Consider the following 25,030-nt stretch of genomic DNA (forward strand, 5'->3'; position numbering starts at 1 on the left):
GTTTTGTAAATTTGTGGGTCCATTCTTTTTGCTCTTCTTATATACAGCAGTCATCTGCACTTTTTTCCAGTCACTTGGGACTCTGCGCTGGGTGAGAGATTTATGATAAATGCAACCTAGGTACGGGGCCAATGCAATCAAATGCTAAACATGAAAAAAGAACAACAACAACTGAGTTATACGGAAATAAATATTCGGTTTATTGTCTGGCCACTACAACTTCACCCTCACCTCAGATCGGTACTTCTCTGTAGACTTCTGAAGTTTTTGGAATTGATGCCAACCTAGGTGAACCCTTTCCATGCATAATTTCTACCACAGCAAACAATTTGTATGAAACACAAAGTTACTGGTAATGAACAGCACTGTCTCCCCGCACATCTCCTCACCCTGCAGCTGCAAATCTTCTACTCCCAACATTTCCCGGCACTTTCAGCGGCTAAATTTGCAGTGGCCAAATAGTACTGATACTGACAAATTTGAAAGCACTAAGCTAGGAAGGAGAACATATAAACAACTCATTTTAAGATGTGTTTAATGCAGCTAGTACCAGGACTTCTACAAATGGAAGTGCTATGCAGGAAAATGTAGAAATGAGTGACTTATTAGCCGGCCAGTGTGGCCGAACAGTTCTAGGCACTTCAGTCTGGAACCACGCGAGCACTACGGTCGTAGGTTCGAATCCTGCCTAGGGCATGGATGTGTGTAATGTTCTTAGCTTAGTCAGGTTTAAGTAGTTCTAAGTTCTAGGAGACCGATGACCTCAGATGTCATGTCCCAAAGTGCTCAGAGCTATTTGGGTAACCATATTAATGAGATTCCACAGTATAATTACTAAAATTCAAATTCCGAACAAGTGTCAGCAAGATGGAGACATCGTTTGTGTTACATAATTGATAGACATAGAAATTTATCTGTCCTCTGTCCTACAGTTCTATGCAAATGATTCCCCTCTCACTGATTTTTATGTATTTTCCCTCCACTTTCAAGTTATGCAGAAAGGGTATTCTTCCAAATCCTTCTTAATTAATTTGTATCTGTATCTTTAAAGCTATTCATTATGCTTTTTTAATAAGAAATAGTCAGACCAAAGTAATAATTCTAAGAGATAAGTTTCATTTTAGAACGCAATAATTCTGAAGTGCATGATTTAGTTATTTTTTCTATAGACTGAAGTAGTTCATGGGCTGTAAATACAACTACAGAAAAGAATAATGGTATAAAATTTTAAGAACATATCAGTTCTCTCACAACATGATTAACTGAAAGTATCTTGGAAAGCTCACCTACAACTTCAATGAATCCTGTGTAGTTGCTACCTTCATCAAGCTGACCATCATAAACAGGTGGAGGTTGTGGCAAGTCAGGTACAACCGATGGTGAACGTTTCACACGAAGTACAGTATCCACTGTAGAGGGTATGTCTCCTGCTGGTGAAGACACTGTGGGTAGCATGGTTGAAGCTGTAGGGGTTATACGCAGACCCACACATTGAAGGCACGCTGAGTAATTTGTCTGCTGAGCGTGTCCATCCCCCAAGAAAACTTCTGCACTGAGCATGTCACTGAAATTGAGACAATTTATATCCTGGTTAAAATGACAAAAATAATCACAAACATGAGTAAAAAGCTGGAGGTCTGAGGTTGACAAATAAAAAAGTATAACTGAACTCACATTTATACCAAAAGCAATCACTTCAACCATTCAGGTATCATGTCCTGAGGGAGACACAACAGAAACTGACCTTATTAAAGAAAGGTTTAGGATAGTGATGGCATCACAACAGTAGCTATCCTCTGATGTTCGCATCCAATGGAAAACTATGTACACTAATGATATTATTCTAAGCACAACAATGTGCTAGTCATACTATAAAACATCTGAATTGAAGGAGTAGGCTTTTTGGTGTCCAAATGTGTGGGCAGACACAGTCATGGGAAAGTACAATGCCTCAAAGCATTACAGGGAATTTCAACTGTACCTCCAGCAGTAATCTACATAAACTGCAACGAGGATCGAAAATCTTGTCACAGATTGGCATAAAGGTTTAACAGTTATGGCAACTGTTTTTGGGATGATAAATTTTATATAAAACCATCAGGCACATGACGCAGTCTCATATACAGTATGGTCATAATTGAACTTTCGCTGCTTGAGCTGGTGTAGACAGGAAAACTATTTACCATTTGAGTACCCAATTTTACAGGATGATGTTCAGACAGCGGACAGTGGGATCTGCGTTGTTAGTAGTGTTAGTGTCATGACTTGACATTAGGCACCGGTACTGGTACAGCAACATAGGGTCGAAACACAAGCATCAGTCTGCATAACTGTTTACTCATAAAGCTGTTTCATCGAAACAGCAGCAATTGTGCGGCTGCTCTTCGTGAGTACTGGCACACTAAAAGAATACAGAGAGGTTTCTTTCAGCACTGCAGTTGAAGAATATGTATCAGAAGTTTGAATTAACAGGTGATTTGGGAATGGCTCCTGGGGGAGGCTGATGGCCAATTACACCACAAACTGTTGAAGAAGTAGTTGTTGCCATGGCTGAGAATGCTGGGCACAATCCGTGATGCTTCATGCAGTGCACAAGCTGTGTCACAACAGCTGAACATTCCACAGTCCACCATTGTAAAAGTGCTGCGAACAACTGTGGAATGATACCTCTATGCGATTCCAGGCTGTTGAGGATGCAAATGGTCATCACATTGATCAATATTTGTAACCTGGAATGTAAACTTGTTACACAATTAACAAATGGTTCCCTGTCATGTGCAAATTAAAATGTTTCTTTCAATAGTTCATTTGTTATTTCTTCATCGAATGTTCTTAGAAATGTTTCCACAAAGTTTCATCATCTGACGACCACTCCTTTAAACGGAGGCCCTCTCAAGTTGTGAAAGTTTAATTATAGCTACCCCATACAGCAATTGTACATGAAGGGGACAACAGTTTAGTTTTATTAACAGCCTATCAGTAACTTAAATATGGTATAGCCAAACTCTGACAAGCACATTTTACTATAACATTTTTTTTCTGAAAATCAGCTAAGATATAGTGCATGGCAAATACTGCTCAAAAATGTATTTCAGGCTGTCGATTCCAGTTTTCCACGATTTCTAATTTTGAGGCACTTCTGGGTAACAACTATATCCTCATTCTTTTGTGGTACAGTAAACAATAACTCTAGAACACAAGCTGGAACTTGTCTGTACATCTCACACACTGCCATTCTCTACATGCACGCTGTAGAACAGCATTTATCTTTCTTATAACAATAACAAATAAAATTAAATCGGGTGATGCTGAGGGGATTAGATTAGGCAATGAGACACTTAAAGTAGTAAAGGAGTTTTGCTATTTGGGGAGTAAAATAACTGATGATGGTCGAAGCAGAGAGGATATAAAATGTAGACTGGCAATGGCAAGGAAATCGTTTCTGAAGAAGAGAAATTTGTTAACATCGAGTATAGATTTAAGTGTCAGGAAGTCGTTTCTGAAATTATTTGTATGGAGTGTAGCCATGTATGGAAGTGAAACATGGACGATAACCAGTTTGGACAAGAAGAGAATAGAAGCTTTCGAAATGTGGTGCTACAGAAGAATGCTGAAGATAAGGTGGGTAGATCACATAACTAATGAGGAGGTATTGAATAGGATTGGGGAGAAGAGAAGTTTGTGGCACAACTTGACTAGAAGAAGGGATCGGTTGGTAGGACATGTTTTGAGAGATCAAGGGATCACAAATTTAGCATTGGAGGTCAGCATGGAGGGTAAAAATCGTAGAGGGAGACCAAGAGATCAATACAGTAAGCAGATTCAGGATGTAGGTTGCAGTAGGTACTGGGAGATGAAGAAGCTTGCACAGGATAGAGTAGCATGGAGAGCTGCATCAAACCAGTCTCACGACTGAAGACCACAACAACAACAACAACAACAACAAACAATAATAAGTTGTTATCAGAGTGCAACACCAAGAAATGTAAAACACTACTACTCTCATTACAAATCCTAGAAACACCAAAGGTGTGTACCCACCTTTTGTAAATATTGTAATTTAGTCAGGTACTTCAGTAATGGGGGGCCTGGATGGAATAGTATATGAAATAAATGAAAGCCAACCCCTCACCTATAGCGGATTGATACATGGCGCACAGTAACACCTAACACACAACACCATTTACACAAGCTTTCGAGCATTGTTCTTTTCCCAGCAATAGTACACACATTCATACAAACAACCACACAGAAAGTCAAATGCACACTCCTGTGGCTACCATAGCCATGGATGTGTGTGTGTCCAGATGTCCATGTTATTGTTGTGGTGAGAGAGAGAGAGAGAGAGAGAGAGAGAGAGAGAGTACTATGGCTGTAAAAAGAACAGCACTGGAAAGCTACTGTGAATACTGTTTTCTGTTGTCTTGTTACTGTGCTCCACGCATTGATCCACTGTGAGTGAATGGTTGCCTTTCACTTCTTTTATATACTGGTCATATGCTTTACATTTTAAAATTTTGAAGAAAATATTTATTGTTTTCAATGAAGTCTTCTATTAGACTCTTCAATTATCATATAAGTATTCAATATTTTAAGGTTCTGGATCCTACTTAGATATCAGCAGCTTTTTTTAAAAAATGTATGTTGTTAATAAAAGTCAACAATTAACAAAGTTTGTGTTTTAAATTTTTTTTTTTTTTTTTTTTTTTGTGGGCAGAATGTCAACACATTGTTGCCCATGGCTACTTTACCATGGTATTATGTCAGTGGGACCTTACTCAATGTCAATGGCCACTGTAATCAAGAAATATCTGAACATGCCCGGCTCAGTCTGCTCTTCAAATATTCTGGATGTGGCATTTCAACATGTTCAAAGCCTTGAACACTCACATCCACAGCCATTGCAGGTGTAATAACCAAGTCGCATGTTGTCAAACAGGAGGCCTACAGACCTAACTACAGTTTTAATAAACAATGGTTTTTCTCATCTACAATGCCACACAATAAGTACAGTTAAAATTAACAAAAACATTTTTCTCAGCAGACAACCTAAAGTCAATGGTTGTAGTCCACTACCCTAGCCTTTCGATCATCAACTGTAAACAATAAGTTATCATATAAGGCAGAGAAACAAACTACAGCAAAATTGCCCAAAGAGGAAAATACAGGTATTCAAAAAAATTTTTAGTGTGGCTTTATTACTATTTGTTGCGAAAGCGAAGGCACTACACTTAAAACTGAGCTTTGCACAGAAAATCACTAATACTATACATTTAAAAATATATGAAATGGAGTGAGTACATTAAAGCGGGTAGGCAGCTGTCAAAAATCCACTGGTGTACAAGTCTCTTAATATTATGTCTCTAGGTGGCAGTGCAAGCACTTTGTACATAAAAAAATTTCATAGTGCACTTCTTGGGTAAAGATTTCTTGGTTGTAAAGCTGCACCAATATGATAACTGACCCCATATTTCTGATGGCTTCAGTCATCACGGACAAAAACCTAAATGCGTGGATGTGTTGTTTTCACTCTACATAAGTACAGCAGGGAAGCTTTTAGAATGCTGCAGAGTTGGGGTTCATAAAATTCGATATCTACAGACATCGTGGGTTGGAGAACAGTGCCACATCCATGGCTGGATTAATCAAACTAGTGTGGTGGCAACATGAGCACTGATCCCCACAGCATGGTGTTCACATCTACTGCCACTATTTACACCTAATCTAACCAACCTCTGTGTCCATTACTCATTTCCATGTTCAGCCAGAATTGGGCAACTTTGATAGCATTTGGTGCTGCAGACGTGAAGTCCTTCATGCTACAGCTGGTTGGGCATGAGTTACATTTGAAGAGATGCAGTTCACCGCATTCGCACAGTGTTGTGTTAGCATTTGGCAGTTGAATGTTCCATTTAAGGAGATTGTCCCTCGATCTTGTGACTTCGGTATGTAGTCTGTTCAAGGACTTCCAGATGACCCACTTCTCTGTGTGTCCAGGTGGCAGGGATTCTTGTGGTGTCATCCAGTTTGACAGGTGTTGGCAACTTTCTTTCCACTTGGTGAGTCGGGTAGCCACAGCTGATCCTTCTAAGGGCTGTAAAGTTGTTAGGAAACTCTTCCTGGACTTCAGTCTTGGCTTGATAGGTTGATGTCCAAAGAGTGGATGTGAGGTCCCTGTATTTCATTTATGCCTCTCGATGTTAGCGGCAACCTCTCTTCTGATATCACATGGCGCAATCCCAGTGAGACATTGAACTTTGTCCATGGGGGTTGGCCTTAGGCAGCCTGTAGCAATCCTACAGCTGTCATTTAAGGCTACATCAACCTGCTTTGCATGTACTGAATTGTACCACACTGGGCTAGCATACTCTCCTGCAGAATAGCATACGGCAAGAGCTATTGTTCTTAACGTTTGTGGATGTGTACCCCAGTTAAATCCCGCCAGTTGCCAAAGAAGGCAGTTTCTGGAGGATACTTTCTGCTTCAGCTTCAGACAATGTTCCTTGTAGGTCAGTGTACAGTCGAGAGTGACACCCAAATACCTGGGGTCTCTGCCGCTCCTTTGGTTGGGATCCTACAGCCATAATTCACTGCTGTGCAGCATCTCAATGGCCCGATACGACTAGCACCTGAGAGTACAGACTTATTACCCCCCCCTCAGCGGGACTCATCAGCAGGAGCAGCATTTTCCTGAAGATGGCGACCAGTTGGATCGCCGAAATATTGAGTCAAGTTGATTTTAGGATCCGGCACAAACCCGAAGAGACTTTCAAGACTTATTACTCCGGCAAAGCCTACGTAATCACACAGACTTATTGTTTGCTTACTATGCAGGAGTATGCAGCTGTGTCGTATAAGCACTATGGACTGTCAGCACAGCGATGGTTGCTGTGCCTACCCTTGATGTGCCAGAAGAAAGATGCAAGCTGACAGTAGTACATCCAACACCGACACTGGATGAGGGAGTGGTAGTGCATCATATTTTCAGATGAGGCCCAATTCTGTGTACAGCATCACAATGAATGTACCCATGTGTGGAGACCCCAGGGGAATGATCACAGATGGATTGTATTCTTTATGATATTACATTTCTAACATCTGGCGTGACTGTGTGTGGTACCATTGATCACACATGATCACTTCTGGTTCACACAACCAGTAATACTTGCAGCGGGAGACTCATTTCTGATGTGTTAAACCTGGTGGTTGTGTCACATCTTCGAGGTCTCTGTAACATTAACTTCCAACAACACATGATGCCCTTGCTGTGTGGACCAAAATCACCACAGAGGATGTTCGCATGTTGCCCTGGCCAGTATGCTCTCCAGACCTCTCACCCTTTGAAAATATTTGGTCACAGGCTGAGAGAGACTGGCATACCACAATTCATCAGCCATAACCATTGATGAACTCTGCCACAAGAGTTGAAACAACAAGGAATAAAGTACCCACATCTGTCAACCAAGATGATTTTGACTTCATGCCCAGTCTGGTAAGAGACTTATTGCTGCCTTAGATGGTAGCACTGTATACTAAGGTTGGCATCCTTCGAATCCCCATATTCCTTATAAATTTAATTATGTATTTCTTTCAACTATACTGCGCATGCACAATACCGAGCATTTCATTACTTTTTCTATCTTTTCTGGTGTTACAATTATAATGGCCAGAAATATACAAACAGTAGATAAGCAGAATTTACATCACCAAGCGCAATAGTTCGGATGAACTACAGGATTGGCTACCAAGAAACTATTTTTGAACATCTCAGAATCTGCAATCTCCTGCCTGATGTCTACCAGCAGCATGTTATAGACTGTTGTGCAGGAATATTCACTATCCAGTCACATTATTGTAACCATCTGTCAAAAGCCTGAGTAACCACTCTTTGCAGCAGAGACTGCTGCGAGAGATGCAGGAAGACAGTCAATGATGTTCTGGAATGTACCACAGGGGATGTGGAGCCATGCCAACTCTAGTGCCACTGTCAGCTGCTGTGCTACGTTCTTGGTTGAAGATCCATGGCACAAACAGCCAGATCTAGGTGAGCCCACAGATTCTTCATTGGGTTTACACCTGAGGAGTTCGGTGGTCAGTGGAGTCTCATCCTGGTGCTCTTCAAATTACAGCTGTACATTGCAAGCTGTGTGACGTGTTGCATTGTCCTGCCGGTAGACATCATCGTTCTGAGGATAAACGAACTGCATCCAGGGTTGGACGTGATCCTCAAGGATATATGCGTGTGTGTGCGCTGATCCACTGTGCCTTCCATAATGACGAGATCACTCGTGGTATGTCACAAAAACATTTCCCAGTCCATAATGTTCCCTCCTCTGGCCTGGACCCTTCCAACGATTTTTGCAGGGTATTTTCTTTCAGTCTGATGGAGCACAAAACATGATTCATCTGAAAAGGCTACCTGTCGCCACTCAGTGGATGTCCAGTTGTGGTATTGGCATGCAGATTCCAGCCTTTGTCACTGATGAACAGCAGACAGAACGTGTGCACGTATTAGGCGCCTGATGCAGAAACCTGTAGGCACCAACATTTGCTGAACATTCACTGAGGAGACACTGTTTGTAGACCCTTGGTTCATCTGGGTGGTCAGTTGCTCAACAGCTGCCCGTCTGTTCGCCCGTACACATCTCTGCACCCATCGTTCGCCCATGTCATCTATGGCCCACGGTGCACCAAAGTTGCCTCAGCACCAGTTTTGGATTCACTATTTTCCCATGGATGGTATACTTTAACCACAGCAGCAAGTGAACAGTTTACAAACTTAACCGTTTCAGAAATGTGTCCACCCTTGGTCTAAAAGCAAAAGATCATACACTTCTGGACGTCAGATAAACTGGTCCTTTTCCACGTTACGACGACAAGAGTACTGTTTCCCACGTTCCTCTGACATGCTTTATATACCTCCACTGCTGTTGGCACCTGCCATCTGTGAGTGGTTACTGCACACCAATGTCTAGCATGGGTGGTGGTTACATTAATGTGATTGGACAGTGAAGATCTTCTGTCTGAACTGAGACATACGGTCTATAATGAAGTAATTTGTTACTTCTAATACTCTGATTTTGAATTACACAGTTCATCCTATATACACTCTTGCTATTAACTACAAACATCATTTGGGAGTAAATGATTCGGCAGTTTCCGGGTCCCTCAGGAAGCTTGTGCAAGACATTCATTTATCAACTTGAAAATTCTTACTGCACACATTGACGAAATAAATACTTTTTGAGATATGCAACATATGCTAGCTATCCTTTCTGCAAGTCTACACAGCGAGAGAGATTTGTATATGTGAAGCAAGCAGAACCGAGTTCCTTCATTGACTTACCCATGCACTGGCACCCTCTCACAGTTTATTATCCATTTGTATGCCTAATAACTTCATATGAAACCTCAAAATAGTTCCCACTGATCATATTAGTAGTATCTGTAAACATTTCTCAATGTGTAGAAGCAAATCTTTGTAAACAAAATGGTTTGTGAATCATATTTGTTGTTGATTTGTCTGAATGTGGGAACTAACCATATAGTGCAGTTTAAAATATGAATAAATAATGTTACAAAAACATTATTCTTGAAGTACACTGACAGAAAAATAATCGCAACACCAAAAAATAATTAATGTAGAATAACAAAATTTCGGGAATACATTTGTCTAGCTAACATATGGAAGTGCTTAGCATTGCAAGATAACAGGTCAATGTAAGCGTGACATAAGCCATTGCAAATGTGAAACACTGGTACACTAATAACCAATGCAACTGCCAGAATATTGGATGCAAGTATGCAAATGCGCATGCATTGTATTGTACAGGTACTGGGTATCAGTTTGTGGGATGGAATTACATACCTGTTACATACACTAGAGTTGTCATCCAATATGTGCTTGATTTGAGAAAGATCTCACGACTGCACAGGCCAAGTCAATGCGTCGATACTCAGTAGATTATGTTGGGTTACAACAGTGGTATGGGGCAAGCATTTTCCTGTTGGAAAACACCCCTGGAATGCTGCTCATGAATGGCAGTACAAGAAGTGGAATCACCAGATTGATGTACAAATTGGCCATCAGGGTGTATGTGATAACCACAAAATTGCTTCTGCTATCAAACAAAAATGGTATCCCAGACCATAACTCCGAGATGTAAGTCCAGTGTGTCTAGGCCAGATAGAGAGACTGGCTGCAGGTTCTCAATTGGCAACCTTCCGAGCAACACATGCCCATTACTGTCTCTGATGCAGAACCAGCTTTTATCAGAAAATACAACGGACCTCCACCCTGCCCTCCAGTGAGCTCTCGTTTGACAACACTGAAGTCATAAATGTTGGTGGTCTGGGGTCAGTGGAATGTGTGCTACTGGGCATCTGGCTTGGAGCTTTCCTCGAAATAACTGATTTATAACAGTTTATTGTGTCACTGCAGTTCCAACTGCTGCATGAATTGTTGTTGCAGATGCATCATGATGAGCCACAGCCATACGCCGAACACGATGGACTTTCTTCTCATTACTGTCCTGTGGCCATCCGCAGCCCAGTCTTCTTGCGACCGTACATTCTCGTGACCATCACTGCCAGCAGCCTTTGCAGTGGCTACATTCCTGCCCAGTCATTCTGCAATATCACAGAAGGAGCATCCAGTTTCTTGCAGCCCTATTATACATCCTCCTTCAAACTCTGTGAGGTTGTGATAATTGTGTTCTTGTCACCTTTAAGGCATTCTTAGCTAATATCAACTCCCCACGTCCAATCACAATGGTATCTAATGCTCATGACCGTTACAGCATGTATTTAAAGCAAACCTGATTTGTACCCTCATTGCGGGGCTTCTGGCACCATTCTTATGTGGGTTGTGCAAAATTTTAATTGACATCATCTTTCAGGTGTAGGAACATGCCTACCAACTTTCGTGTATGTCGCACAATTCCTTCTTGGTGTTGAAATTTTTTGTTGTTGACAGCTTACAAAATGTGTTATAAATATAACATAATCATGCAAATACACTTCTCAGCTATGCCACCAGATAACACTGTGCAAGTCCACAATATTTCATTGAAACAACTGTTTTACATCTTCAGGTGGTGGTTGTTGCCATGTTCACTGCTGCAAGACACGACTGCAACTGTGAACACAGCAACAAGCACTGCCTGAAGACGTTAAACATTAGTTTTGATGAAATGACTGGCACAATGTTATCCGGCGACAAACTCGAGAAGAGTATTTGCGACAGATTTGCTGGGGAAAGCCTGGAATAATACAGTCATCATCTTCAACATGTATATTAAGCTTTGTCATCACATTTACTCTAGCAGTTGGACATTTTTCTGAAATAAAGATGGCTAAAGCTTAATATCTAATCAATGCCAAAGTCATTTGACTTAAAACTGGACAAGGATGGTGATTGAAATAATTCATGGCCTCATTTACACACCCCCAGTAGTCTCCCTCATAGATTTAGAAAAACCATAAAAATCCTAAATCAGGAGGGTTGGGTGAGGTTCATCTGCAAAACAATAATCCAGTGAGTTATTAACTGTGGCACACTATTGCATCATGTTTGTCTGAGACACTTCATTTCAATGTTCTTCACTTCATGTTCTCAGGCTGTAATATGTGGTGACACTCATTTCTCGTTACCAGTTTTGTCTGACATCAATTTCAGCACACCATCAAAATGTCAGATATTATGTCCAAAACAACAAGACAGTTTTTACAAAAGATGCTAGCACCACACACTCATCAGTGGCCTGCATTCACAGAAACTTGTTTATACAACAAATCTAGCAAGTACACATTTTAAATATACTGTGCAGCATACTACAGGTAATACACGAACATGACAGGAAATGTCTACAGTAAAAATGATCACTAGGAGCACTGCCTCAGGAAAAATCTCTCCTCACTAATGTACACTTTTCACGACTATTATGTTCACTCCTCAATTAATTACCTCTCAAACATTTCAGCAATGTAAGCACCACCTTTCTTGCTCAAATGAACTTCTTCATAAGTTGATATTGGAAATTTATCTGGAGATGGCAGCTGGCTGATGCTTTGCTGTGGCTCCAACTTAACAAGAAAAACCCTGAAACAAAAGCAAAAATAGTATTACATATAGAGTTACTTACAGCTAGAATAAAAAAAGCTTTTCTGTTGGCTACACCATTACTTTTCCAAATTTTCATAATCCTGGCTGCAAATGAGTACACCCACTGAAGTTTCTACTGTATTCTGCATAATACCATAGAAAATGAAATGGTACAATCAAATAATATAATCACTTAAATGTTCTCTCAATATCAAGTACAAAAGTAACTGAAATGTTACCAACCAAGAATGGGGAAGGTTATAGGTACAAGTACTGGACCCACGCCAATCGACGAGCTGTCTCAGGTGGCGCCTGATGATAACAAGTCTACATCTACATCTACATCTACATCCACACTCCGCAAGCCACCTGAAGGTGTGTGGCGGAGGGTACCTTATCGGTTCTCCCTTCTATTCCAGTCTCGTATTGTTCGTGGAAAGAAGGAGTGTCGGTATGACTCTGTGTGGGCTCTAATCTCTCTGATTTTATCCTCATGGTCTCTTCATGAGATATACATAGGAGGGAGCAATATACTGCTTGACTCCTCGGTGAAGCTATGTTCTCTAAACTTCAACAAAAGCCCGTACCGAGCTACTGATCGGCTCTCCTGCAGAGTCTTCCACAGGAGTTTATCTATCATCTCCGTAACGCTTTCGCGATTACTAAATGATCCTGTAACGATGGGCGCTGCTCTCCCTTGGATCTTCTCTATCTCTTCTATCAACCCTATCTGGTACGGATCCCACACTGCTGAGCAGTATTCAAGCAGTGGGCGAACAAGCATCTGTAACCTACTTCCTTTGTTTTTGGATTGCATTTCCTTAGGATTCTTCCAATGAATCTCAGTCTGGCATCTGCTTTACTGATGATCAACTTAATATGATCATTCCATTTTAAATCACTCCTAATGCGTACTCCCAGATAATTTATGGAATTAACTGCTTCCAGTTGCTGACCTGCTATATTGTAGCTAAATGATAAGGGATCTTTCATTCTATGTATTTGCAGCACATTACACTTTTCTACATTGAGATTTAATTGCCATTATCTGCAGCATGCGTCAATTTTCTGCAGATCCTTCTGCATTTCACTACAATTTTCCATTGTTACAACCTCTCGATATACCACAGCATCATCCGCAAAAAGCCTCAGTGAACTTCCGATGTCATCCACAAGGTCATTTATGTATACTGTGAATAGCAACAGTCCTACGACACTCCCCTGTGGCACACCTGAAATCACTCTTACTTCGAAAGACTTCTCTCCATTGAGAATGACATGCTGCGTTCTGTTATCTAGGAACTCTTCAATCCAATCACACAATTGGTCTGATAGTCCATATGTTCTTACTTTGTTCATTAAACGACTGTGGGGAACTGTATCTAACGCCTTGCGGAAGTCAAGAAACACAGCATCTACCTGGGAACCCGTGTCTATGGCCCTCTGAGTCTCGTGGACGAACAGCACGAGCTGGGTTTCACACGATCGGCTTTTTCGAAACCCATGCTGATTCCTACAGAGTAGATTTCTAGTCTCCAGAAAAGTCATTATACTCGAACATAATACGTGTTCCAAAATTCTACAACTGTTAGACGTTGGAGATAGAGGTCTATAGTTCTGCACACCTGTTTGACGTCCCTTCTTGAAAACGGGGATGACGTGTGCCCTTTTCCAATCCGTTGGAACGCTACACTCTTCTAGAGACCTATGGTACACCGCTGCAAGAAGGGGGGCAAGTTCCTTCGCATACTCTGTGTAAAATCAAACTGGTATCCCATCAGGTCCAGTGGCCTTTCCTCTTTTGAGTGATTTTAATTGTTTCTCTATCCCTCTGTCGTCTATTTCGATATCTACCATTTTTTCATCTGTGCGACAATCTAGAGAAGGAACTACAGTGCAGTCTTCCTCTGTGAAACAGCTCTGGAAAAAGACATTTAGTATTTCGGCCTTTAGTCTGTCATCCTCTTTTTCAGTACCATTTTGGTCACAGAGTGTCTGGACATTTTGTTTTGATCCACCTACCGCTTTGACATAAGACCAAAATTTCTTAGGATTTTCTGCCAAGTCAGTACATAGAACTTTACTTTCGAATTCACTGAACGCCTCTCGCATAGCCCTCCTCACACTACATTTCGCTTCGCGTAATTTTTGTTTGTCTGCAATGCTTTGGCTATGTTTATGTTTGCTGTGAAGTTCCCTTTGCTTCCGCAGCAGTTTTCTAACTCGGTTGTTGTACCACGGTGGCTCTTTTCCATCTCTTACGATCTTGCTTGGCACATACTCATCTAATACATATTGTACGATGGTTTTGAACTTTGTCCAGTGATCCTCAACACTATCTGTACTTGAGACAAAACTTTTGTGTTGAGCCGTCAGGTACTCTGAACTCTGCTTTTTGTCACTTTTGCTAAACAGAAAAATCTTCCTACCTTTTTTAATATTTCTATTTACGGCTGAAATCATCGATGCAGTAACCGCTTTATGATCGCTGATTCCCTGTTCTGCGTTAACTGTTTCAAATAGTTCGGGTCTGTTTCTCACCAGAAGGTCTAATATGTTATTGCCACGAGTCGGTTCTCTGTTTAACTGCTCAAGATAGTTTTCAGATAAAGCACTTTAAAAAATTTCACTGGATTCTTTGTCCCTGCCACCCGTTATGAACGTTTGAGTCTCTCAGTCTATATCCGGCAAATTAAAATCTCCACCCAAAACTATAACATGGTGGGGAAATCTACTCAAAATACACTCCTGGAAATGGAAAAAAGAACACATTGACACCGGTGTGTCAGACCCACCATACTTGCTCCGGACACTGCGAGAGGGCTGTACAAGCAATGATCACACGCACGGCACAGCGGACACACCAGGAACCACGGTGTTGGCCGTCGAATGGCGCTAGCTGCGCAGCATTTGTGCACCGCCGCCGTCAGTGTCAGCCAGTTTGCCGTGGCATACGGAGCTCCATCGCAGTCTTTAACACTGGTAGCATGCCGCGACAGCGTGGACGTGAACCGTATGTGCAATTGATGGACTTTGAGCGAGGGCGTATAGTGGGCATGCGGGAGGCCGGGTGGACGTACCGCCGAATTGCTCAACACATGGGGCGTGAGGTCTCCACAGTACATCGATGTTGTCGCCAGTGGTCGGCGGAAGGTGCACGTGCCCGTCGACCTGGGACCGGACTGCAGCGACGCACGGTTGCACGCCAAGACCGTAGGATCCTACGCAGTGCCGTAGGAGACCGCACCGCCACTTCCCAGCAAATTAGGGACACTGTTGCTCCTGGGGTATCGGCGAGGACCATTCGCAACCGTCTCCATGAAGCTGGGCTACGGTCCCGCTCACGCCCCAACATCGTGCAGCCCGCCTCCAGTGGTGTCGCGACAGGCGTGAATGGAGGGACGAATGGAGACGTGTCGTCTTCAGCGATGAGAGTCGCTTCTGCCTTGGTGCCAATGATGGTCGTATGCGTGTTTGGCGCCATGCAGGTGAGCGCCACAATCAGGACTGCATACGACCGAGGCACACAGGGCCAACAGCCGGCATCATGGTGTGGGGAGCGATCTCCTACACTGGCCGTACACCACTGGTGATCGTCGAGGGGACACTGAATAGTGCACGGTACATCCAAACCGTCATCGAACCCATCGTTCTACCATTCCTAGACCGACAAGGGAACTTGCTGTTCCAACAGGACAATGCACGTCCGCATGTATCCAGTGCCACCCAACGTGCTCTAGAAGGTGTAAGTCAACTACCCTGGCCAGCAAGATCTCCGGATCTGTCCCCCATTGAGCATGTTTGGGACTGGATGAAGCGTCGTCTCACGCGGTCTGCACGTCCAGCACGAACGTTGGTCCAACTGAGGCGCCAGGTGGAAATGGCATGGCAAGCCGTTCCACAGGACTACATCCAGCATCTCTACGATCGTCTCCATGGGAGAATAGCAGCCTGCATTGCTGCGAAAGGTGGATATACACTGTACTAGTGCCGACATTGTGCATGCTCTGTTGCCTGTGTCTATGTGCCTGTGATTCTGTCAGTGTGATCATGTGATGTATCTGACCCCAGGAATGTGTCAATAAAGTTTCCCCTTCCTGGGACAATGAATTCACGGTGTTCTTATTTCAATTTCCAGGAGTGTATTTTCCAAATTATCCTTCAGGTGCTCAGCCACAACAGCTGCTGAGCCAGGGGGCCTATAGAGACATCCAATTACCATGTCTGAGCCTGCTTTTAACCGTGACCTTCACCCAAATTATTTCAGATCTCCGTCCATTTCCTTCGCTACTATTGCATTTCTTATCTCTATAAAGACGCCTCCCCCTTCACTGTCCAGCCTGTCTCTGCAGTGTAAATTCCAATCTGGGTTTAGAATTTCATTACTGTTTACATCAGGTTTCAGCCAACTTTCTGTCCCTAGTACTATGTGGGCATTGTGACCGTTTATTAATGAGAGCAGTTCTGGGACATTTCTATAGACACTCCTGCAGTTTATTATTAGTAGATTAATATTGTTATTCCCTGTTGCATTTTGCCTACTCCTACCTTGCCGCGTCTCAGGAGGCGTCTTGTCGGGCCTAGGGAGGGAATTCTCTAACCTAAAAAACCCACATGTGCACTCCAAACGTACTCCGCTACCCTTGTAGCCACTTCCTGCATGTAGTGCACGCCTGACCTATTCAGGGGGACCCTACATTTCTCCACCCGACAGCAGAGGTCAAGACATTTGCACCCCAGATCTCCGCAGAATCGTCTGAGCCTCTGGTTTAAGCCTTCCACTTGGCTCCAAACCAGAGGACCGCGATCAGTTCTGGGAACGATACTACAAATAGTTAGCTCAGATTCAACCCCGTGAGCGAGGCTTTCCGCCTTCACCAACTCCGCCAACTGCCTGCATGAACTGAGGATGACCTCTGAACCCAGACGGCAGGAGTCATTGGTGCCGACATGAGCAACAATCTGCAGTCGGGTGCACTCAGTGCTCTCTATTGCCACCAGCAGGGCCTCCTCCACGTCTTGGATGAGACCCCCCGGCAAGCAGACAGAGTGAACACTGGCCTTCTTCCCAGACCTTTCCGCTATTTCCCTAAGGGGCTGCATCACCTGCCTAACGTTGGAGCTCCCAATCACTAATAAACCCCTCCCCCCGTGTGCCTGCTCGGACCTTGCTGAAGGAGCGGCCACATATCTACTCACAGGCAGAGCGGGCGATGCCACACGGCCAGCCTCCACATTGACTCTCCGCCTCCTGCGCCGCAAACGCCGCTGAACCCGCCACTCCCCTTGGAGAGAGGGTGGCCCAATGGCACACGGTACCCGCAAAGATGTCTCAACAGCAGGGACAGTGGGTGAAGCATGTAACACCTGGGGTGTACCATGCAAAAAGCACCAGACTCCCCACTGCCACTACACTCTGAGGCAGCAGCCTGAAGATGGGTGACCGCGGCTATCAACACGTTCAGCTGTTTGCGAACGGTGCCCAGCTCCTCCTGTGTCCGTACACAGCAGTCACACATCCTATCCATCCTAAGAAATCAATTTACTGTAGAGAGTTAATCAACTTTTAACTAGACTGCTAATTCACTAAAGGCGGCTGATAGTTGACTAAACTGTGGTTACTAGACACTTCTTGTAGAAAACAATGAAAATAGCACTACCTGTCTTTGGACTGTATTCAGAACAAACACTAGCACTACTGGCACTGTCACTGACTAAAGGGACTCTCTCTGACTGTATTCAAAACAAACACGAAATCTATGGAACACTATTACTAGCATTCGACAGTTAAAGCTTCCTAAAAGTAAAAACACACGAAAGAAGAAGTGACAAGTAAGAAAAATACAGTTAACATTTAAATTAACATAGCTCGCTGCACAGCAGACCTGACACAGACGGCAGTTACGACGACACACATGCTGTTGAAATATTATTAATGAATGACACTGATACCAGGCAGAATACCCAACATCTCAAGATCTCAACTAAAATATTAATGACTGGTTAGAACTGTATGCCACAATGGGACTTGAATGTGAACACTTGTTTGTCATGTCAGTCACCTGACTGTGCCTGCCGGGTGCATCTCATTTACCAACTTGAAGCCTAAACCTGACATGTATGGATGAAAAGAGATTTTGGAAATATTTGTGGTATGTTTGGTATCCTGGTCTTGTACATAGTTTTAGCCACTCAAACTCATTCTATATTATAAAGACTGCATAACAATTTTTTTTAAAAAATTATTACAGTAAAATAAAGAGGTTCTGGAAGAGAGTCTACCCTAGTCATATAACATTGATGAGGAGAGCACTGCAAAGCTTGAAACAGGAGACAGACAGTCGGATGTTGAGGTGTGCCTGGGTAACTGAATTGTAAGTTCATTGGCACTGATCTAATGGTTTTTCAAGACTATTAACACATCGGACACTCTGCTACTAGTAAGGGAATTCATAATAATTAAAGGATTTACTTTTTTTTACTTTTTAGGTCAAGGTTGCTACAAATACATAACTATAAATGAAATTGTCACTGATTAACCTCCATCACATTTGTAGGAACAAACATTTTTTCAGTTGCAGTCAAAGCATAACACATCTCAAATGTGCAGTAAATTCAACAACAAAATATAATATTTGAAGTACTAGTAATATAAGGTGTAAAATCATTTTTCAAAACTGCAATTCATTGTTATTTCTATCAACATGACAAAGTGGGGACACAACCTAAAAAAAAAAAATTAAAATAAGTGACTATTTGTGGCAGGTTAAATAAAGCTATACACCTGACTGAGACTTGTCCTCGGACCTCTACCCGTGACTTGCAGCACTCTTACAATTGATTAGATTAGATTAGATTTACTTTCATTCCAATTGATCCGTAGTGAGGAGGTCCTCCAGGATGTGCAACATGTCAGAAAAACAACAATATGTGACAAATATTTACAACTAAAACAAATACGCTAATGTACCATTCCACAGGTCCCAAGTAGAATGACCGTCATTTTTTAATGAACACTATATGAAAGTCATTTTACAAATATTAATGCACTGAATTTAAAATAAAAAAGTTTTTTATTTATTTATAAGGTAATAAACATGTAATACAACTACTATAATACTTATTTACAATGAACACATTACTGCACTGAAATGGTGCAGAAGTTAGATACCAAAAAATCCTTTAGGCTTCTCTTAAACTGAATTTCATTGGTTGTTAAGCTTTTTATGGCTGCTGGCAAGTTATTGAAAATGTGTGTTCCTGAATAATGCACACCTTTTTGTACAAGACTAAGTGAATTTAAATCCTTGTGAAGATTATTCTTATTTCTAGTATTGATTCCATGAATTGAGCTGTTGGTTTGAAAAAGTTATATATTTTTAATGACAAATTTAATTAAGGAATAAATATATTGGGAAGCAGTAGTTAGTATCCCTAGTTCCCTAAACAGGCTTCTGCAGGATGTTCTTGAGCTCACACCACATATAACTCTTACTGCACGTTTTTGTGCCCGGAAAACTTTAGCTTGGCTTGATGAATAATCCCAAAAAATAATCCCATATGACATTATGGAATGAAAGTACGCATAGTATGCAAGATTTTTCATTTTTATATCCCCTATGTCTGACAAAATTCGCATTGCAAACAGAGATTTGTTAAGATGCTTCAGCAGTTCTGTGGTGTGCTCCTCCCAGTTGAATTTATTATGAAGCTGTAATCCCAAGAATTTAACACTGTCCACTTCTTCTATCTTCTTATCATCTTATGTTAGACATATACTCGTGGTACACCCCTTACAAGTTCTGAACTGCATGTAGTGTGTTTTTTCAAAGATTAGTGACAAAGAATTGGCTAGGAACCAGTGATTAATGCCCACAAATATTTTATTAGCTGATCTTTCTAAGACTATGCTTGATTTGCTATTTATTGCAATGTTTGTATCATCTGCAAACAAAACGAACTTGGCATCTGGTAATGTTACTGATGAAACGTCATTGATATACACAAGAAAAAGTAAGGGCCCCAAAATGGAACCTTGTGGGACCCCACATGTAATTAGTTCCCAGTTGGATGATTCCAGATAGCTTGATACATGTCTCTTTCCTAATAACACTCTTTGTTTCCTGCCAGAGATATAAGATTTGAACCATTTTGCAGCATTTCCTGTTACACCATAATACTGTAATTTACTTAAAAGGATATTGTGATTTACACAGTCAAATGCCTTTGACAGATCACAAAATATACCAGTTGCCAGCAATTTTTTGTCTAATGAATTAAGCACATTTTCACTGTAAGTGTAGATAGCCTTCTCAATATCAGAACACTTTAGAAATCCAAACTGTGACTTTGACAGTATGTTATTTGAGATAAGATGGTTATAAAGCCGATTGTACATTACTTTTTCGAAAATTTTTGAGAAATCTGGCAACAGTGAAATTGGACGGAAATTTTATGCTATTTCTTTATCTCCCTTCTTAAACAGTGGCTTAACTTCAGCATATTTCAGCCATTCAGGAAATATTCCACTGATAAATGTCTGGTTACACAGATAGCTTAATATGTTACTTAGCTCAGAATCACGTTCTTTAATTAACTTTGTTGATATTTCATCACACCCACTAGATGTTTTTGATTTTAAAGATTTTGTGATGGACATTATTTCTGTTGGGGTAGTAAGGGTCAAATTCATATTATGGAAGTTGCTTGAAATGTCTGGTCTGAGATATTCCATAGCAGCATCTACCAAACCTGACAACCCCATCTTTTCGGTATAAGTTATAAAATGTTTATTAAAAAGTTCTGCAACACTATACACATCTGTCACCAATGTATCATTTACTCTTAATGCTATTTGTTCCTCTTTATGTCTGGTTCTACCGGTCTCCTCCTTCACTATATCCCATATTGTCTTTATTTTGTTATCTGATATGACCATCTTTTCCTTGTAATATATTTGCTTTGACATCCATATTACAGTCTTTAATATTTTGCAGTATTTCTTGTAATGTGCTATAGCATCAACTTTGGAACTGTTTCGGATTGACAGATACAGTTTTCTTTTTGTTTTACAAGATACCCCTATGCCTCGAGTAATCCATGGCTTTTTTGTAGACTTTGCTCTAACCTTGGTAAGTTTTTGGGGAAAACAGTGTTCGAATAAGGTAAGCACTTTATTAGCAAAAGTGTTATATTTTTCATTCATGCCATGAGCACTGTAAACATGTGAATGTCTCTGAGGAGTGTCCTAAAATAATCAATTTTTGGCTTATTGATTACCCTCTTGAGCTCAGATTTAACAGATTTTATATCCTGTTCAGTATTAACATTTAACAGAAGGAACTGCATGTCATGGTCTGAGAGGCCATTGACTATTGGTTTTGTAATGTAATTTTGTTCATTGGACTTTTCTATAAAGATATTATCAATGGCTGTTTGTGAGCAAGTGGCTACCCTAGTGGGGAACTTTACAGTGGGAATTAAGTTGAGTGATAGTGTTACTAACTCAAATAAGTTCTTATTGGGAGAGTCTTTAAGAAAATCTACATTGAAATCACCAGCAACCACTATTTCTTTGTTTTTGGTTGTTAAATGGGCCAGTACAGCTTCAAGGTGGTTTACAAACAGATTAAAGTTACCTGCAGGTGCTCGATATACACTTAATATTATGAAGGATTTTTTGTGAAATTCTAATTCTGTTGCACATGCTTCCATACGCTGTTCTAGGCAAAATTTATGAATGTCTATGTTCTTAAATTTATGACAGTTCCTAATGAATGTGGCAACTCCTCCTTTCTCCATTTCTGATCTACAAAAGTGAGATGCTAACCTAAACCCTGTAACACTTAAAAGTTCTATACCAGTGGTCATATGATGTTCAGAGAGGCAGATTATGTCAACTGGGTTTGAAGACTCTAATTCATCTATGCAGATAGTTAATTCATTCATTAATTTTATTTCTCAGTCCTCAAATATTTTGATGCAATAAAGATAGCTGACATTTCACATTGACTGAGTTAAAATGTGGTAGAGTTATAATATCTGCTGACTGTTGAAAATTCTTAACCAATAGCTGTTTATGCTGGTGTAATAAGCTGGCATTATGGTTTTTGATTTCTTTCTCAAACTTAAGGTTTGTCTCAGTTCTAACCTCTCTTAAAATTTGCTTTCTTTCTGTCTTCCCTACCCTAAAAAAGGGTCTTTTCTGAACCATATAACCACTGGTATTTTACCACTCATGATAGTGCCTCCCCCCTTTAACTTTCCTGCTATTTCCCCAGCCAATTTACCCTTCCCCTTCCTGTTGAGGTGAAGGCCATGCCTAGTATAATCCCACCTACTGAGAGAATGAACAGGAACTACACCAATGTGTGACCCTGCACCTGACATAAGCAGCCGTTCCAGCTCCAAATTAACTCTCTTGACAGTAGAGTTCAAATGAGGTCGGTCATGGCGCCCAAGAACAGATACAAACTCAACACTAGTATGCTTCGATGCTGATGCAATCTTCGCCAGGTCATTGAGCCACTGAGATGTGCCTTATGGACCCACACACAGCTTTAACTTGCCACTAACAAAAGGAGAAGCTAGTGGAAGCATGTGAAGTTAGATAATTACTAATGACATCTTCACACTTCCTTCTTAGCAAATGTACTGAGTCTCCATTGACAGTGGCTCTTCCCATTTTCTTTCGGTTTCAGAGTAATTTTGATAAGTTTGTGGTACTTTATAACATTACTTGCAATTTTCTTTGTAGCTTTTTATTTACTACACCAAAACTTGTTATCAATCAGTTAAAACTGTTTCCACAACCCAGAATTTTAAGGGTAATTAGTGATTTTTTTTTAAAAAAAGGTGGATAAATGGGTAAAATGTTCGCAAGAACACTAATTTCATTTCCATTCAGTTAAAGCCATTTCATTGAAATAAATATTTTAGTTTACCAGTGCAGCTGTTTATTATTTTCTCAGCTGATGCTAGCAGTTACCATTTCTACTACGTGTAACATTTTTTATACATTAATGGCCTTGTATGTTTCTTACTTTTCTTTCAAAAGATTGATTGGTTTTACAAAGGGTACTCTACGACAATGGCCCCTTACCTAGCTTGTATCTATCATGAATCTCTCACCCAGCACAAAGCCCCATAAGACTAGAAAAAAGCACAGGTGACGCTTGCATATAAGAAGCGCAAAAGAATTGACCCACAAAATTGAAGACATGTATCTCTAACATCGGTTTGCTGCAGAATACTTGAACATCAGTTCAAATATTATAAATTTTCTTGAGACCAAAATGCTTATGTCTGCAAATCAGCAGCGTTTTTGAAAGCACTGATTGTACAAAACTCAGCTTGTCCTTTTCTCACACAATATACTGCCAATTATGGATGAAGGGCAAAAAGCACATTACATATTTCTAAATTTCCAGAAACCATTTGACACGGTCTCCCAATGCAGGCTGTTAATGGAAGTACAAGCATATGGGACAGGTTCACAGGTGTGCGTGTGGCTCGAAGACTTCTTAAGTAATACAACCCAGTATGTTGTCCAGTATGTATGCATTAAAGACAATGGCATTGTCAGGAATGCCCCAGGGAAGTGTGATAGGACCAGCATTTGTTGTGGTGTATGGCTACATGTTGAAGTTGTGTGACTATAGGAGGATAGAAGATGACTTAGACAAAATTTCTAAATGGTATGATGAATGGCAGCTAGCTCTAAGTGTAGAAAAATGTACGTTCATGAGGATGAGTAGGCAAAATAAACATGTAATGTTTGGATACAGCATTAGTAGTGTCCTGCTTGACACAGTCACATCATTTAAATATCTGGGCATAGCACTGAAAAGCAAAATGAAATGGAACAAGCACATGAGGACTATGGTAAGGAAGACAATTTGGGGGGGGGGGGGGGGTTATTTGGGGAAGGAGACCATACAGGAAGGTCATCGGTCTCATCAGATTAAGGAAGGACAGGGAAGGAAATCGGCCGTGCCCTTTCAAAGGAACCATCCCGGCATTTGCCTGGAGTGATTTAGGGAAATTACGGAAAACCTAAATCAGGATGGCCGGACACGGGATTGAACTGTCATCCTACTGAATACGAGTCCAGTGTGCTAGCCACTGCGCAACCCGCTTGGTCAAAGACACTTGGTTCACTCGATTAAATGGGAGAATTTTAGGAAAGTGTGATTCACTTGTAAAGGAGACCGAATATAGGAAACTAGTGTGATCTAGTCTGGAGTACTGCTCATGTTCGGGACCTGCACCAGGTTGGATTGAATGAAGATATCGAAGCAATTCGGCGGCGGGCTGCTAGATTTGTTTCCAGTAGGTTCAAACAACAAGCAAGTGCCATGGAGATGCTTTGTGGACTCAAATGGGAAGCCCTGGAGGGAAGGTGAAATTCTTTTCAAGGAACACTATTGGGAAAATTTAGAGAACTTGCAACTGAAGTCGACTGCAAAATGATTCTTTGATACATTGTTTGTAAGTACCATGAAGGTAAGATACAAGAAATTAGGGCTCATATGGAGGCATATACACAGTCATTTTTCCCTCACTCTATTTGTAAGTGGAAAAGGTTAGGAAAAGGAAAGGAAACGACTTGTAGAGGTACAGGATACCCTCTGTCAGGTATCGTATGGTGGCTTGGGACTATCTATGTAGATATAGGTGTAGATCAGTATTTGTTTTAACGGAACCATCATCTGTAGCCCATGATAAGCTACAATTCTCTGAAAGCGATAAAACAAGGATACAAAGAGGTTATTTCTTTGTTGCTTCAACATATGGTTCTACTCTTTACGAGAGCTTCTAGAAATTGATTCCTTGCACTAATCTCTTACTCCTTTTCCACCATTCTTAATATTATAGTGGGAATGTTCAAAGTCTTTATCTTCTTTTTCATAAGCATTTAAAAGTGTA

At 41.2% G+C, this 25,030-nt stretch overlaps 1 protein-coding gene across 1 annotated transcript in view; it reads right to left on the minus strand.

Annotated features, from left to right (window-relative positions):
* Positions 1-25,030, minus strand: part of LOC126469681 (tyrosine-protein phosphatase 69D) — a 400,445-nt gene that overhangs the window by 162,373 nt on the left and 213,042 nt on the right. Inside the window, exons 12-13 of the mRNA XM_050096833.1 lie at positions 11,966-12,100; positions 1,287-1,564 (exon numbers count right to left, since the gene is read on the minus strand). Of these exons, the coding sequence (XP_049952790.1) occupies positions 1,287-1,564; positions 11,966-12,100 (413 nt within the window). The remainder of the gene's footprint in view (positions 1-1,286; positions 1,565-11,965; positions 12,101-25,030) is intronic.

This window comes from Schistocerca serialis, chromosome 3 (genome assembly GCF_023864345.2).
Source record: "Schistocerca serialis cubense isolate TAMUIC-IGC-003099 chromosome 3, iqSchSeri2.2, whole genome shotgun sequence".
Taxonomy (NCBI): domain Eukaryota; kingdom Metazoa; phylum Arthropoda; class Insecta; order Orthoptera; family Acrididae; genus Schistocerca; species Schistocerca serialis.